Here is an 18,936-nt window from a genome sequence, read left to right on the forward strand (position 1 = left end):
GGTGGACCTTGTTAATTTGTTGAATTTATTTCCTTCTTAATGCGTTTGTGCCAATCAGTTGTGTTGTGGCAAAGTAGGGGTGGTATACAGAAGATTTATTTATTAAAAGACCAAGTCCATATTATTGCAAGAACAGTTCAAATAAGCAAAGAGAAACAACAGTCCATCAATCCAGAAAATTGCAGTCGCAAAAACCAACAAGCGCTATGATGAAACTGGCTCTCATGAGGACTGCCTCTATGAAGACCCAGAGTTACCTCTGCTGCAGAGGATGAATTTATTAGAGTTACCAGCCTCAGAAATTGCAGCCCAAATAAATGCTTCACAGAGTTCAAGTAACAAACACATCTCAACATCAACTGTTCAGAGGAGACTGTGTGAATCAGGGCTTTATGGTCAAATTGCGGCAAAGAAACAACTAGTAAAGGACACCAATATGAAGAAGAGACTTGCTTGGGCCAAGAAACATGAGCAATGGACATCTTTGTGAGACGCAGAGTAGGTGAACAGATAATCTCTGCATGTGTGGTTCCCACCGTGAAGCATGGAGGTGAAGGTGTGGGGTGCTTTGCTGGTGAGTGATTAGTAATTTATTTAGAATTCAAGGCACACTTAACCAGCATGGCTACCACAGCATTCTGCAGCGATACGCCGTCCGTTCTGGTTTGCACTTAGTGGGGCTATCATTTGTGTTTCAATATGACAATGACCCAAAACACACCTCCAGGCTGTGTAAGGGCTATTTGACCAAGGATAGTGATGGAGTGCTGCATCAGATGACCTGGACTCCACAAGACCTCAACCCAATTGAGATGGTTTGGGATGAGTTGGGCCGCAGAGGGATGGAAAAGCAGCCAACAAGTGCTCAGCATATGTGGGAACTCCATCAAGAATGTTGGAAAAGCATTCCTCATGAAGCTGGTTAAGATAATGCCAAGAGTGTGCAAAGCTGCCATCAAGGCAAAGGGTGTCTACTTATAAAATATATTTTGATTTGTTTAACAATTTGAGGTTACGACATGATTCCATATGTTATTTCATAGTTTTGATGTCTTCACTATTATTCTGCAATGTAGAAAATAGTATAAATTTAGAAAAGAAAACTTGAATGAGTAGGTGTGTCCAAACTTTTGACTGGTGCTGTATATATGTGGACTATAGTGCCATCTGCTGTAAGATTATTGGTGAAGCTAAAATGTTCCACTTCAACTAATCATTTTGGTGTAATTTTAGACCTTTAGCTGATCCTCTATTTAGTCCATGACATTTCAGTTCACTCTATTGACATATTTTTGTTGCTATGAAATCTTACCGGCTCTCATCTCATCTGCATACTGACCACACCTCTCTTTCTGGTTTGTCCTCTTTTTTTTTGTTCCCTCCATCGCTTTCTCTCCTCCGGTGGTGCAGGAGTGGATGCTGAGGTTGGAACATGTTTAGGATGCTCGTGGTGACACACGGGTGTTTTATTCCTCCTCTCACTGAAGCTTTGCCTCATCCCTTCCTCCCTCCATCCATATTGTTCTGTCCTAAAGTGCCTCTAGCTTGTCTGGTGCCGTTACCATAGGGATGAATTGTGAATAGATTTATCTCTATGGTCGTTACAGTCAATATCTATTGCTTATTTTTCCTGAATAGCCTTTTTCCAGTGCAACCTAGAATATCTATATATAGTCATTTGTTTATGTTAGGGTTTGGGGGTATTTCCAGTTAGAATGTACCTCTCTTTTTGTAAGGGCTCATACTTCTGAATCAATGTGTTGTTTTTTTTCAGCTTTTTCTCCACCACCCCCCCACCCCATGTCTTTTAGCTGAGGAACCGACACTATTTCTCTCTCCCTCTGCTGTGTTGCGTTTTCTGCTAAGTCACCCCTCCTTTCTTTCTTTTCTCTGTCATGGAGCCTGTTCAACTCTCGTCTCTCCTTCCCTCTATTTTTCTCTCTGTGTGTTCTCTCTGCTAGCGTAATCATTCAGCCATCTTTTGTACTCATGAGAATGGTTTGTGTCTGCCAAGTCACAAAACACTCTGCCCTGAATCTCACTATCCTTTAGAATCAGCTAGTATTTCTCTTCTATATTGTGTACCTGGCATGAATCATGCCCATTTTATGTGATGTAGTGTCTTGCTAATGTGTATGTTATGTGTCTGTGTGTGTGTGTGTTCCAGGAGACGTGTCTACCCCCTAACGGGGACTACAGAAACAGCGGGGTGGTGCTGGTTAACCCTTTCTGCCAGGAGACCTTGTTCATCAACAGAGAGAAGTCCTGCGACATCTAGAGAGGAGGGACGCTGGTCTTGTGGCCATGTCCTGAAACCACCAATACAAGACTGTCAAAAATAAAAGTCTGACTTTCAAAACTAAAGTCCCCCGCCACTGCTTTCTCCCTATTCTCCCACCACTGTCATTTTTATACATGTGGTAAATCTTCAGAGACTCCCACTTTATACTGTACATTATGAATATATAGACCAAGATTAAAAGAAGAGCTAATAACAGACACTATTTACTATGAGGGTGCGCCCGCATATTTTTCTGATGTGCATTTTCTACAAATGCTTAATTGTGATAAGCGTTTTTATGTCTTTATAAACCACTGAGTATGTGTGATTTCCATTTTGTTACAGTGGCTTGATGGTGAGAACATTGTGGACGTGGTCACTTGAATTCTGCTTTAGAGAGAAGATATTCTGTAAGAACATTGTTTCATTTTCTTTTTAATCAAACCCCAAATAATTACTGAAAATCCTGTTGAACTTGAATTCTGTACCTACGAGATTTAGGGCAATGTTTGTGAGACCAGGTTTTAGTAGAGGCAATGGAGGTATTATAATTTGAACTGCCTCTGTAGCATGGGGACTGTCTGTGTGTCTCTCTCTTTGCCTATCTCTCTCTGCCTCTTTGCCTCTCTCTTTCTCTCTGCCTCTCTCTCTCTCTGCCTCTCTCTCTTTCTCTCTGCCTCTCTCTCTCTCTGCCTCTTTGCCTCTCTCTCTCTCTCTCTTTCTCTCTGCCTCTCTCTCTCTCTGCCTCTTTGCCTCTCTCTCTCTCTCTCTGCCTCTTTGCCTCTCTCTCTCTCTGCCTCTTTGCCTCTCTCTCTCTCTCTCTGCCTCTTTGCCTCTCTCTCTCTCTCTCTGCCTCTTTGCCTCTCTCTCTCTCTCTCTCTGCCTCTTTGCCTCTCTCTCTATTTGTGTTATGGAGTAGATTCTGGTTTTGGCAGATTTAGTAAAGGTTAGACGTTAAACAAACCTCATTGTTTGTTTAATGTCTAACCTTTACTAAATATTTTGAGACCAAAGTTATTGTAACCTCCCTCCATAAGTACAGTACTTGTCCAGGAGATTAAACTATGTTTATTATTGTAATGTATAGATTGAATGATATTTTATTTCATTTCTGGTTGTAGAAATGAAAAAGTTCGTAGAAATCATGACCAATGAAAATACTGAGATATTTTATCCTGAATATTTACTGTGAGCACATAGTGGCAGTTTAATCAAATATACGTATTTTGTTTCATTATCAAATCAATTTCAGTTTGTCATGCTTTACTTTTGCTTTGTCACATATTTATATTTACTAAATACTGCGTCCTTTTGTCACATTGTGAAACGCTGATCTGTTAAATCATACTTCCCTGTGTTTGAAGATTTTGTTGAATATGTTGTCAATCTACTGTATGTCGCTGCAATGGGCATGTGGTGCCATACCAGAGAAAGGGTATTTTGCTACATGTAGAATGGAGAGGGGCAGTATCTTTTGTCCACCGTCATGTCTTTTTTTGTATCGTAAGCATACACTGTACTTTTTACAGCTGAGCAATAAAAGAGAAAAGCTTTTAACATTCTCTGTGTTTTACTGACTTAATTTGTTTTACTCCTTCCACTCATCAATGAAGACTGTAATGACACTTGTTATTGTTGCATATTAACTGCATAGTCCTCATAGGAAATTCTTTGTGCCACTGCCAAGTGTAAGCTGGGATAAAATGAATTAATATTTTTGTCAACCTTTATTTTGTCAACCTTTATTTTAATTGACCATGAACACCCCCTTGCTTACCCCAGCTAAACCATTGTCTTCTAGAATGTTCTCTGTTCATCTATGCTGTATCTGGCCAGTGGCCATTCTATACACATGGCCTCACTGTCATTGGATAAAGCCTACACTTTGCTAATGCTTATCTAGAGAGCTTCTGTACTTGGAGTTCATTAATGAGCTGTCACTTTCTCCTCCCAAGCCCAAAAAAATAACACTTCAATATATTACAAATTCAAGTACAAGATATACTTTTCTGGTATATATTAAAAGGTGCAATATGCAGAAAGCTCTCCGCCATTTCCTGGTTGCTAAAATTCTAATAGTTCACATAATTTCAGTTCATGTGACAAAACAAGCAGTCATTGTGTGGAGATTGTACCATCTCAACCGCTGTGAAATATATTTTCCATAACCAACAATATTGTATTTACAGCTGTTTGAAGCTGGTGTACAAAACTAAAAGTAAAAGATGCAAGAACTAAACATAAGAATGGGAAGCATAGAATTAGCGCACATAGAACAGATCTACTGCTTCTCAGACTGGCTTTCAACGAGAATGACAGATTGATAACACATTTCTATGTGAACTGGTTTGGGACGCCCCCAAAAAGTTACATATTACAGCTTCAGTACACTATACATATACTATCATTTAACTTAAACACACATTAAATGTGTACTTTAAATTCATTGTTATTCAGTGTTTTAGTTCAGTGAGCTCAAAGTATTGAGACAGTGATAAATGTTTTGTTTCGGCTCTACTCCAGCACTTTGGATTTGAAATGATGCAATGACTATGAGGTTGTATGCATTTGTTTTGGTTCTTTCAGATTAATTTGTGCACAATAGAAATTAATGGTAAATAATGTATTGTGACATGTTGGAGTCACTTTTATTGTAAATCATAATATAATACGTTTCTTAACACATTTACATTCATGTGAATGCTAGCATGACTACGGATAATCCTGAATGAATCGTGAAAAATGACGAGTGAGAAAGTTACAAGAAGCACAAATATCATATCCCCAAGACATACTAACTTTTCACCATTACAATAACAACAATTTGGACACAACCAAAACAAATAGCAAACGCATCCAACAAATGTATAGAGTCACAAGCTTGATGTAGTCATTGCATGCTATGAATATGGGACCAACAGTGGTGGAAAAGGTATCCAACTATCATACTTGAGTAAAAGTAAAAATACCTTAATAGAAAATCACTGAAGTAAAAGTGAAAGTCACCCAGTAAAAATACTACTTGAGTAAAAGTCTAAAAGTATTTGCTTTTAAATATACTTAAGTATCAAAAGTAAATGTAATTTCTAAAATATACTTAAGTATTAAAAGTAAAAGTATAAATAATTTCAAAGTCCTTATATTAAGCAATCCAAACGGCACCATTTCTTTATTCATTTTTATATACAGATTTCCAGGGGCACACTCCAACACTCAGACATGATTTACAAACGAAGTATGGGTGTTTAGTGAGTCTGTCAGATCAGAGGTAGTAGGGATGACCAGGGATGCTCTCTTGATAAGTGTGTGAATTGGACCATTTTCCTGTCCAAATGTAACGAGTACTTTTGGGTGTCAGGGAAAATGTATGTAGTAAAAGGTACATTATTTTCTTTAGGAATGTAGTGAAGTGAAAGAAAAAGTTGTCAAAAATATAAATAGTAAAGTACAGATACCCCCAAAAAACTACAATATGTAAGTAGTACTTTAAAGTATCTATACTTAAGTACTTTACAACACTGGGGACCAAATACTTAACTTTTTACCACTTTAAAACACAAGTTCATTTCTCCATATACTTTTAGTCCCGTAAAACCGGGGGACCAGGCATAAAAAGTGCTGCAATTTCGAAACCCAATATGGATTGAAATACCCTCAAATTAAAGCTGACAGTCTGCACTTTAACCTCAAAGTCGTTATATCATTTCAAAGTTCTGGAGTACAGAGCCAAAACAACAAAAAATGTCTCACTATCCCAATACTTTTGGAGTTCACTATCATTACACTTAAGTACACTATTAAAAGAATACTTCAATTGTAATATAGTACATTCATTCAAAATACACTTGTAATTGTTTTTAAGTTGAGGCATTCCCAGTAAAGCATTAAAACAATCAAGCAACAATCAAGAAAAGTGCTAACAATAGCCCATATTAACATATGCAGCCTGAGAAACAAGGTCCATGAAGTCAATTTGTTGCTTGTAACAGATGACATTCATATTCTGACTATCTCTGAAACTCACTTAGATAATACCTTTGATGTTACAGTGGTAGCAATACATGGTTATAACATCTACAGAAAAGACAGAAATGCAACAGGGGCGGGAACCACATTCCTGTAAAGTTTAGAGAGGATCTCATGTTAAATTCTGTTGAAGTAATATGGCTACAGGTTCATCTGTCTCACCCATCTGTCTCATCCCAAACTTGGATGCTGTGATCACAATATAATCGCCATATCTAGGAAAACCAAAGTTCCAAAGGCTGAGCCTAATATAGTGTATAAGAGGTCATACAAGTTTTGTAGTGATTCATATGTTGATGATGTAAATAATATTTGCTGGTCTGTGGTGTGTAATGAGGAGCAACCAGACGCTGCACTTGACACATTTATGAAATTCCTTATTCCAGTTACTAATAAGCAATAACCCATTAAGAAAATGACTGTAAAAACTGTTAAATCCCCTTGGATTGATGAGGAATTGAGGCAGAAGGTATGGCAAATAAATCTGGCAGCCCAACTGATTGGTAAACATACTGCAAATTAAGAAATCATGTGACTAAACTAAATACAAATAAACTATACTATGAAACAAAGTTACATTATATAAAGAATGATAGTAAAAAGCTTTGTGGCACCTTAAATGACATTTGAATCAGATGGCTCATTCATCACAAAGCCCACTTATATTGCCAACTACTTTAATGACTTTTTCATTGGCAAGATAAGCAGACTTAGGGATGACATGCCAGCAACAAACACTGACACTACACATCCAAGTATATCGGACCAAATTATGAAAGACAAGAATTGTACTTCTGAATTCCGTAAAGTCAGTGTGGAAGAGGTAAAGAAATTATTGTTGTCTATGAACAGTGACAAGCCACCGGGGTCTGACAATCTGGATGGAAATTTACTGAGGATAATAGCAGATGATATTGCCACTCCTATTTGCCACATCTTCAATTTAAGCCTACTAGAAAGTGTGTGACCTCAGGCCTGGAGCGAAGCTGAAGTCATTCCGCTACCCAAGAATGGTAAAGCCCCCTTTACTGGCTCAAATAGCCAACCAATCAGCCTGTTACCAACCCTTAGTAAACTTCAGGAAAAAATAGTGTTTGACCAGATACAACGTTATTTCACAGTAAACAAATTGACAACAGACTTTCAGCACACTTTAAGGAAGCACACTCAACAAACACAGCACTTACACAAATGACTGAGGAGATGATTGTGGACTACAGGAAAAAAAGGACATAGCACGCCCCCATTCTCATCAACGGGGCTGCAGTGGAGCAGGTTGAGAGCTTCAAGTTCCTTGGTGTCCACATCACCAACAAACTAACATGGTCCATGCACACCAAGACAGTCATGAAGAGGGCACAACAAAACCTATTCCCCGTCAGGAGACTGAAAAGACTTGCCATGGGTCCTCAGATCCTCAAAAGGTTCTACAGCTGCAACATCAAGAGCATGGTTGCATTACTGCCTGGTATGGCAACTGCTTGGCCTCCGACCGCAAGGCACTACAGAGGGTAGTGCGAATGGCCCTGTACATCACAGGGGACAAGCTTCCTGCCATCCAGGACCTCTATACCAGGCGGTGTCAGAGGAAGGCCCTAAAAATTGTCAAAGACTCCAGCCAACCTAGTCATAGATTGTTCACTCTGTTACCGCACAGCAAGCAGTACCGGAGCACCAAGTATAGGTCCAAGAGGCTTCTAAACAGCTTCTACCCCCAAGCCATAAAACTCCTGAACATCTAATCAAATGGCTACCCAGACTACTTGCAATGCCCCCCCCCCCCCTCTTTTACACCGCTGCTACTCTCTGTTGTTATCATCACTTTAGTGTTTATAGTCACTTTAATAACTCTACCTACATGTACATATTACTTCAACTAACCGGTGCCACCGCACATCGACTCTGTACCTGTACCCCCTGTATATAGTCTCGCTATTGTTATTTTACTGCTGCTCTTAAATTACTTGTTACTTTAATTTCTTATTATTATCTGTATGTTTTGAACTGCATTGTTGGTTAGGGGCTCGTAAGCTGTTGTATTCGGCGCATGTGACTGATAAAATGTGATTTGATTTGGCTGAGAGAAATTGATCCTAAAATGATTGTGGGGGCTATCTGGTTAGACTTCAGTGCAGCTTTTGACATTATCGATCAAAGTCTGCTGCTGGAAAAACGTATGTGTTATGGCTTTACACCTCCTGCTATAATGTGGATAAAGAATTACCTGTGTAACAGAACACAGAGGGTGTTCTTTAATGGAAAGCCAGTGTGTTTATGTATGCGGATGACTCAACACTATACACGTCATCTACTACAGGGAGTGAAATCCCTGAAACACTTAAAGATCTGCAGTTATTTTCAGAATGGGTGGCAAGGAATAAGTTAGTCCTAAACATTTCAAAAACTAAAAGCATTGTAATTTGGGTCAAAACATTCACTAAACCCTAAACCTCAACTAAATCTTGCAATAAATAATGTGGTAATTGAGCAAGTTGAGGTGACTAAACTGCTTGGAGTAACCCTGGATTGTAAACTGTCATGGTCAAAACATATTTGATGCAGCAGTAGCTAAGATGGGGAGAAGTATTTCCATAATAAAGAGCTGCTCTGCCTTCTTAACAACACTATCAACAAGGCAGGTCCTACAGGTCCTAGTTTTGTCACACCTTGACTACTGTTCAGTAGTGTGGTCAGGTACCACAAAAAAAGGACTTAGGAAAATTGCGATTGGCTCAGAACAGGGCAAGCACGTCTGGCCCTTGGATGTACACAGAGAGCTAATATTAATAATATGCATGTCAATCTCTCCTGGCTGGAAGTGGAGGAGAGATTGACTTCATCACTACTTGACATGTTGAGTGCAACAAGCTGTCTGTCTAAACTACTGGCACACAGTTCTGACACCCATGTATACCCCACAAGACATGCCACAAGAGGTCTCTCACAGTCCCCAAGTCCAGAAAAAACTATGGGAGGCGCACAGTACTACATAGAGCCATGACTACATGGAACTCTATTCCACATCAAGTAACTGATGCAAGCAGTAAAATTAGATTTTAAAAACGGATTAAAAAAACACCCTTTGGAACAGCCGAGAATGTGAAGCAACACAAACAGGCACAGACACATGCATACACACACACGATAACATACGCACTATACACACACATAGATTTAGTACTATAGATATGTGGTAGTGGTGGAGTGATGACCTGAGGGCACACAGTGTGTTGTGAAATCTGTGAATCTATTGTAATGTTTAACATTTTTATAAACTGCCTTAATTTTGCTGGACCCCAGGAAGAGTAGCTGCTGCCTTGGCAGCATCTAATGGAGATCCACAATAAATACAAATAGATTTGTTTGAATGAAACTGAGTGATCAAGTACACTACAAGTACACTCTTAGAAAAAAGGGTTCCAAAAGGGTTCTTCAGCTGTCCCAATAGGAGAAAACCCTTTTGGTTCTAGGTAGAACCCCCTGTGGAAAGGGTTTGTCATGGAACCCAAAAGGGTTCTAGCTGGAACCAAAATTGGTTATTCAACAGTCGAGGAACCATTTTATGTTCTAGATAGCACCTTATTTTCTAAGAGTTGTGGCAGACCAGGGGGTTTGGTCAATCAGCCCCTTGATTACTCACCAACCACAATCAGCCCCAATTAGTCCTGGCCGAAGAGCCCGTCGAGACCTGGCGCATACAGAAGAGGGAGTCAGCACCGCGTGATGTAGACTCCGTCTGTCACCAGGCCTCGACGAATCTCACCCTGGTGGCTAACCTGCTGTACGCCCCCCCCCCCTCTCGATAGGGCATCCTCGTTTCATGCTTCGCCCCCGACCTGTGCACAACAAAAAAAGAGAAGCGTTGAAGGGACAAGAACCACCTGGTAACCCAATCGTTTGTGTCCCTTCCCCTGGCCATCCAAAGCAGGGGAGCATGGTCCGTGACCAGGGTGAAGTGGGTACCCAACAGGTAGTACAAGAGTGTTCAGTCCCCACTTCACCGCTCGGCACTCTTTCTCAACAATAGAGTACTTTTTTTCTCTGGTTATCAGCTTTCGGCATATGTACATGATGGGGTGCTCCTCCCCATCATGTATCTAGGACAGGACAGACCCTAGTCCCGTGTCGCATGTGTCCGTTTGGACCAACATCGGTTCCTGAAAATTGGGATTTCCGAGAATCAGATGGGAGCACAGTGCTTACTTCAGGCGCTTGAACGCCGCTTCGGTCTCGCCCGACCATTTCACTGTTTTCGGGAGGCGGGGCCCTGGTTAGATTGTTTAGAGGGGGAGGATATAGCTGCAAAGTTGGGGATAAACCGGCTGTAGTATCCTTCCAATCCTAGGAAAGACAACCTGTGTCTTGGTGCATGGAACGGGCCAGTCAAATACTGCGTGGACCTTCCTCTCTTAAGGCTTGACGTTCCCCCATCCGATCAAATACCCCAGGTACTCCACCTCCTCAAACCCTAGCTTGCATTTCTTGGGGTTTGCTGTCAATCCGGCTTGCCTGAATGCGTCCAGCACCGCCTGGAGGTACGTCGGATGCTCTTCCCAACCTTGGCTGTGTATGATGATATCATCCAAATAGGCCGCCGTGTACTGTTGGTGGGGTCGGAGGACTCGATCCATCAGGCGCTGGAACATGGGCGGGGCTCCGTGGAGACCGAATAGGAGCACTCGGTACTGATATAAGCCATCCAGTGTCGGAAACACAATCTTCTCCCGGGAGGAGGCTGCCAAGGTACCTGTCAATATCCTTTAGTCAGGTCGAGGTTGCTGATGTACCGGGCCTTTCCCAATCAGTCGATGAGCTCGTCCACCCTCGGCATGGGGTAGGCATTGAACAAGCTGATATCGTTCACATCCCGCAAGTCATTACAGAAGCGCAGGCTACCGTCCGGTTTGGGCGATTTGATCCCCATCCTCAACATAGCCTTCCTTCGGGCCTTGGGGATTAGATATGTCCTCTTTTGTACCGTTTCCCTGGGCCGGGTGCGGACGTGGTGGCCCGGCATCTGGGAGAACATCGCCGTGTTCCAATCGACGAGCTCTCAGAGCTTTTGCTTCTGGGCCGTGTCAAGGTCCTCTGTTGTGGTTTCTGTCTCCCCAGCTGCCGTACGCGGTAATTGACAGATCCCAGCTTCTCTATCACCTCGTATGGACCGTGCCACGTTGCCAGGGATGTACTTTCTGCCGTGGGGATTAAGACCAGCACCTTGTCTCCCACCTGAAATTCTCAGGGCTGGGTTCCCCGATTGTAGACCTGGGTTTGGGCGAGTTGGGACTTTTCCATACGCTCCCTTACTGCTGGCCATATGGCTGTCATCCTCTCACTCATCATCTCCATGTGTTCTACCATGATGCATAAGGGAGTCAGCTGGGCTTCCCACACCTCTTTGGCGAGGTCCAGTAGCTCCTCCCACAGAGGAGCTCGAAAGGGGAAAACCCGGTGAATGACAGGGGCACATGTCGGACAGAGAACATTAGGTTGGTAGTAGCTGGTCCCAGTTCTCCCGTCCTGCTCAATGACCTTCCATAGCATTTGTTTGAGTGATCTCCTCCAGATCTTTCATTAGGTGAGACATGAACTCGTTTGGATGTGATTCAGTAGGCACTCCTCCTTTTAGATTCCGGATTTCCTCAACGAGGCGGGCATTTTGTAGCTGCTGTTCCTCCAGTGTTCTTTCCTGAACCGCCTGTTGTGCTTGTTGGGCCCAGACGAACTGAACTATCAACTCGTCCATGCTGATGCCGCGTAAATGTCAACGTGATCTAACCACGTTATCAGAATGCCCGCATTTTCCACCACTTGTCGCAGACCAGGAGGTTTGGTCAAGACGTTTGTAGAGAATAGACAGAGACAGAATTTTATTCGCTCGGTTTTAAGGGTGCTTATTAAATAACAAACAAAGAGAAAATAAAAGGTCTCCTCCAGGAGACATCCTCCGGGATACCGTCTTCTAGGCTCCGGTGTCTTGATGTGTCCTGTGGGGAACAAAACTAAGCTCCCTCCATTATCTCTGGTACTGAGCACGACTAGACTGGAGTAACCTCTCTTCCCCCAGTCCCCACCCCTGTGTGCTGCGCTTCTGGCAGCTTTATGGGACTCGTCCAGCTGGTGAGCAATCAGTCCCTAGATTACTCACAAACCACAATCAACCCCAATTAGTCCTGGCTGGAGAGCCCGTCAACACCTGGCACATTCAGCAGAGGGAGCCATCACCGCGTGATATAGACTCCATCTGTCACCAGGCCTTGATGAGTCTCCCCCTGGTGGATAACCTGCTGTACGCCACAGAGTGTATAGTTTCTGTGCCAAAAATGAGTTTCAATGTACTTTCTAAATTCCTATTCAGAAGAGTGCAGAGAAAGAGAGCCTTTACAATATATACATTTCCATCCAATTGGTGACATATTTTCATGCAAATATTCTAAAATACACATAAAATATGCGGATTTTCCCAGCAGTGGTGTGTATTGCCACCAAACTGAATTGTTGTGGATAAAAATCTGTGCATGATGACTAGGGCACACAAAATATACCGTTTCGCTTAAGTTTTCATGTACGGAATAGAAATCTAAAGTTCCATGTGTTTGCATTGCATTTAAAACCTATTCGATAGTTTTGTCACAAAACTGTTGTGTTAAATAACCTACTATGGTTTTGGCACCTGCGCTCTCGCCAACAGCTCACAGATACAGTGTGGGTAGGCTGTGCGGGTTGGCTAGTCTACATGATGAGATTATTAATGATAAGAAAGATAATCCAGTACCCAGTTGCACAGGGCGGGGTCTGATGGGGACCACGTGATCGAAGCAGTCTTGAAGTGTGGAATCAGATTGGTTGGACCAGCTTTGAACAGACCTGAGCGCGGGAGCTTCCTGTTTTAGTCTCTGTCTATAGGCTGGGAGCAACAAAATGGAGTCGTGGTCAGCTTTTCCGAAAGGAGGGCGGGGGAGGGCCTTATATGCGTCGCGGAAGTTAGAATAACAATGATCCAGGGTTGTACCAGCCCTGGTTTGCACAATCGATGTGCTGATAGAATTTAGGGAGTCTTGTTTTCAGATTAGCCTTGTTAAAATCCCCAGCTACAATGAATGCAGCCTCAGGATATATGGTTTCCAGTTTACATAGAGTCAAATAAAGTTTGTTCAGACATCGATGTGTCTGCTTGGGGGGGAATATATACGGCTGTGACTATAATCGAAAATAATTATCTTGGTAGATAATGCGGTCGACATTTGATTGTGAGGAATTCTAAGTCAGGTGAACAGAAGGACTTGAGTTCCTATATGTTGTTATGATCACACCACGTCTCGTTAATCATAAGGCATAACCCCCCCCCCCCCCCCCCCCCCCCCCCCCGCCCCTCTTCTTACCAGAAAGATGCTGGGATGCTGGGATTCGATCCATTGTCCTGGGTGGTGGGCAAAACACAGGATCCGCTTCGGGAAAGGCGTATTCCTGGTCGTAATGATGGTGAGTGGACGTTGCTCTTATATTCAGTAGTTCCTCCCGACTGTATGTAATGAAACCTAAGATTACCTGGGGTACCAATGTCATAAATAACACGTAAAAAAAAAAAATGCATAGTTTCCTAGGAACGCGAAGCGAGGCGGCCATCTCTGTCGGAGATGGAAGTACCAGGGATTGGGTGTTGACTGATGTAAATGGCTATAAAATATGCAGAATAAATTGTGTGACGGCATTGTCAGTGTGCCTCCATGCTTCGCACAAGTCCTCATCTTCTAAAATCAAATGATTTCTCTAACAGAAAGACCAACATGGTTGAGTATCTGCACCAGGTGGTGGTGACCAGACTCTACCCATTTGTGTTGGCTCTTGGGGACTGCTCACAGGTGTTTACAGTTATTAGTGGATAGGCATTGGAGCAAGGTACACTGCTTGGGGTACTGGATGTGTGCTTCAAGTTCTATTAGGTGTTTGATATCAACTATCTCACTGTGCCCCAGCATGAGAATTCCTACAGACCACGATGTATCAGCTGCCAAGAACAGAATCCCCCACAGCAAGACTGTTGCGAGCATGTCTTTTTTCCCACTGAACAGTAGTGGATAAGTATCTGCTCTTGTACTGTATGTAGTGTGAGAAGTGACAGGAAGAAGCACAGCCCTCCCTCTGGCTGATGTGTTCCTGTGAATTAATAGATCAATGGATGGATGAGCCACGAGTGTCTCATTTCAATGTTAATATGCGCTTAAGGCCCTATTTATAGATCTGTTTGTTACATTCTCCAGTTTCTATGTTGTGGAGTGTGTATTTGAGTGTGTTTCAGGAGATGGCTTCCTGAAATCCCTCAGCAGCTGATTGGTCGACTCCACGATTAATTGGAGCTAACCCCGCCCCCTCGTCAGGATGCAGCTGTCTCCAATTTCCAATGCCTTCTGAAGCTATATAAAAGCCAGTGTTCTGTTCAGAAGAAAGATTATTGCTGGTAGGAGATTGCAGAGAGAGAATGATTGTGATATAGATCATTGCTGAGAGCTGAGAGCTGAGGTTGATGGCTGAGGGGTATAAGCATGTTAGTTGTTGTTGGTAGCAGCTTTGGTGCGGTTCTGTGTTTGTTGCTTTGTCAGTACTTCTTTCATGGCCAGAGTTTTTTTTTCTTCTCAGTTTTGTTGTTTAGTGGGTTGTTTAATATTCTGTTTCATTTGTTCCCAGGGGGGAAGGGGAAGGCACCTAGGGAGTGCTTAGGCAAGAGGCCCATGGGCATACATATTCACTGTCTAGGCACACTAGGTAAGACCTGGGCGGACCACCCCCTGTATTTTGGTTAGGGCACCAGGTGTGCTAAATTAGGTAAGTAGTGGTAAGGTAGGAGAGGGGGCTTTGAGATTTACTTTCTTTGTTTTGGTTCCGTCCAGCCCCTTTTCCCCTTATTACAGTGTGAAGGAATAAATTCCTAGTAAGCGGTAAATTCTGCCTTTTGTCATCCTTACTCACACCTACAGTCCATACCTCTTTCGCTTCAGAGTTGAGTTGTAGCAGGGTGTTGCGTTCCCTCTTCTTAGAGGCGTGTGTAATACTATAAAATTGACTTAAATTTTTTTATGCATTTGTGCCTGCTTTTGCCTACAGTACAGAATGTGGCTAGTTTGCCTTTGTTTATTTTATTTAACTAGGCAAGTCAATTAAGAACAAATTCTTATTTACAATAACTGCCTACCCCGGCCAAACCTGGACGAAGCTGGGCCAATTCTGCACTGCCCTATGGGACTCTCAATCACGGCCTTTAGTTCAACTACTGAAGCTCGTTCTGGTACGCTTTCATTCTATCACAATTTATTTGAGAAATGTTACAATTTGGGGATTGTGAAAAGTGCTTTATTTCATGGCAAAACAGCATGGGGGGTGTGTTCACCTTAGATAACTGAAGTGTGAATCTATTGATTAGCTCTGGCACTCTGATACAGATCTGTGTTAATACCACTTAAACCAGTGTCTCACGCATGCATGCATGCTTTGTTTTTCTCAGATTGCAATTTGAGTGTGCACATCAAGTTCAACAGACTAGTCTGTTTGGTTCATGAAATCATTTAAATACATTATTTTAATCAATCCTATCTTATGAACTAATAGGTCTTTGTTTCAATGTGCTATTTAAATGTATATATTCCTGTACATTCTTGGATGTGATGTATGTTTTGAAATTAAGGAAATAAAAATGTATTAATTATTTGAAATGCAACATCTTGATTGTGTGGGTGGGATGGCAGAGAAGGCTCAAATATGCAAACAAAATTGAAATTAGAATGACACTGACAACGCAAGGATTACGTAAAGAATTACCCAGCTGCTGGGTCATTCCCCCAACCCAATGTGCTGGTTTGTCACAGCCCAACACTGGGCTGTTTTAACCCAGCAATATATTCTAAATTACCCAGCACTTGGGTCAGGCTCTCAACCGAAGGGGCTGGGTTAGAAGCACAACTGAAACCTGCTGGGTTGAATTAACCCAATGCTGTGTTTGTCCAATATTGACCCAGTGCTGGGTTGTCAAAATTAACCCAGATTGGGTTCTTTTTAACCCAGCACTTTTTAGAGTAACAATGATTCATTTGGAAAAAATATTGAATTGCCAAATTAGGCATAACTCAATTTATATTTTTTAAGATGCCAAAATAGAAATTGATTTCAGTATCCTAATTTGTGTTTTCTGATTGTTTCAGTGCATGCATTCAACACGCTTTGCATGAAGGACTTCTACAGGGCTGCCATCTCAAGTTCACTCAAAGGAAATAGTTCTGAACTGGGTTTAGTTTTAATTATTAAAATAGTTATCTTTTAAACTTCATACCTAAATTTGAGGGGAAGACCCAGATGCAGACGTCAAATTAACTATGGTTTAATAATCCAACAGGGGCAGGCGATAGACAGGTCAAGGCAGACGGGTCAGTAAACCAGAGGTGGGGTTTAGGTACAGGATGGCAGTCAGGGTCAGGCAGGCGGGCTCAGACAGGACAGGCAAGGGTCAAAACCCTTGACTGAGACAAATGCTGGTTGACTTGACAAACTGGCAACAGAACACAGGTAAAATACACAGGATGATGGGTAACACCTGGAGAGGGGTGGAGACAATCAAAGACAGATGAAACAGATCAGGGTGTGACACTATTGGTTAATATATTGTTCGTCACTTGGCTCATAAATAATTCTGAAGTCCTAAGGTCAACATCCCCATTTACATTATAGATGTGTTTACGTTTGTCATGTGAATGTTGTAGCTACATACAAATATTAAATCATTTATTTGGGAAATATCCCGTCTTCGATATTTTCTTCAGTACAATGCTGAGGATTTCAAGTTATATTGGATTTATTTTTCTGTTATTGAATACATGTTGGTTACACTTCTTATGGCTGCAATCCCGTTAACGGGAGCGATATGACAACCAGTGAAAGTACAGGGCGCCAAATTCAAAAGAACAAATCTCAATTAAAATTCCTCAAACATGTATCTTATATCGTTTAAGGTCTTGTTGTTAATCCCACCACAGTGTCCGATTTGAAATAGGATTTACGGGGAAAGCACCACAAACGATTATGTTAGGTCACCAACAACTCACAGAAATACAGCCAATTTTCCAGCCAAAGAGAGAGAGGAAAAAAAGTACAAAGAGAGAAAATTAATCACCAACCTTCGATAATCTTCATCAGATGACACTCATAGGACTTCATGTATGTTTGTGTTTGATAAAGTTCATATTTATATAAAAAAAAATCTGTTTACATTGGCGTGTTACATTCACTAGTTCCTAAAACATCCAGTGATTTTTGCATAGCCACATCGATTCAACAGAAATACTCAAATGTAGATGATAATACACTTGTACACATGGAATTATTTATATACCTCTCCTTAATGCAACCGCTGTGTCAGGTTTCAATTTTTTTTTACTGAAAAATAAAACCATGCAATCTGAGACGGCGCTCAGAATAATAGTCGTATAGCCGCCATGTTGGAGTCAACTATAACCATACATGTTAAATATTCCCTCACCTTTGATTTTCATCAGAAAGTCTCCCAGGAATCCCAGGTCCACAATAAATGCTTGATTTGTTCGATAATGTCCATTATTTATGTCCAATTAGCTACTTTTGTTAGCGTGTTTGGTACACCTATCCAAACGCTGGAGCTGGTCGACAGTTTCTTCGGACAAAAACTTCAAAAGTATTTATATTACAGGTCGAAGAAACATTTCAAACTAACTACAGAATCAATCATTAGGCTGTTTTTAACGTATAGCTTCAATAAAGTTCCAACCGGAGAATTCCTTTGTGTCTAGAGGAGGAACGGAACGCAGGATGATATCATGTGCTTTGCATGTGAACTGGCACTCTGCCAGTAGTCAAATTTCTAAAGACGGTTGGCATCTAGTGGAAGTCCTAGGAAGTGAATCTTCATATCTAACAGGGATTTCAAAAGGGAATGGTTTGAAAATATACCAGCCTCAGATTTCTCACTTCCTGTTTGGATTCCTTCTCAGGTTTTTGCCTGCCATATGAGTTTTGTTATACTCACAGACATCATTCAACCAGTTTCAGAAACTTCAGAGTGTTTTCTATCCAATACTAATAATCATATGCATATATTAGCAAATGAGACTGAGGAGCAGGCCGTTTACTCTGGGCACCTCTGGGCACCTTTCATCCAAGCTACTGAATACTGCCCCTGCAGCCATAAGAAGTTGTTTAATATATTTACTACATTTAGTATGTTTAGGTTTTTCCTCTGAAGTATGTTAATTTAAAATTGTGATTTGGTTTATGTAGACACATTTAAATGTTTAACAGACGGTAACCAAAAACCTGATCTAATTTGCATGTTCATACTGAGTTTACAGCATACAGAATGTTCAGAAGTCTGTTTTTTCAGTTAGGGTTGTGAATCCTATTTTGGTCTGAAAAGCATCATATTCCTGCTGAATTAGACAGTGGGCTGCCATTAGACCACACACTCCACGCTAGACTTCCTACCACGAAATGTACCACTGTCTTCACAGCAGGAATATGGTGTAGTTCGGAAAAAAGTTGGATTCAGACGTTTATTTGATAGCAAGGGTCACATTTCACTTTACATCTGGTAAGTAGAATTTCTATCAATT

General features: G+C 41.6%; 1 protein-coding gene across 2 annotated transcripts in view; it reads left to right on the forward strand.

The window, feature by feature from the left end:
• Window positions 1-3,843, forward strand: part of LOC109908817 (transmembrane protein 108-like) — an 87,541-nt gene extending 83,698 nt beyond the window's left edge. The window contains exon 5 of one of the 2 annotated variants that reach the window (XM_020507529.2): window positions 2,168-3,843. In XM_020507529.2, the coding sequence (XP_020363118.1) occupies window positions 2,168-2,278 (111 nt within the window). In that variant the 3' untranslated portion in view covers window positions 2,279-3,843. The remainder of the gene's footprint in view (window positions 1-2,167) is intronic. The other variant, XM_020507530.2, reaches the window with a different exon arrangement.
• The last annotated feature ends 15,093 nt before the right edge of the window (window positions 3,844-18,936 follow it).

The sequence above is a fragment of the Oncorhynchus kisutch genome, linkage group LG18 (genome assembly GCF_002021735.2).
Source record: "Oncorhynchus kisutch isolate 150728-3 linkage group LG18, Okis_V2, whole genome shotgun sequence".
NCBI classification, from domain to species: domain Eukaryota; kingdom Metazoa; phylum Chordata; class Actinopteri; order Salmoniformes; family Salmonidae; genus Oncorhynchus; species Oncorhynchus kisutch.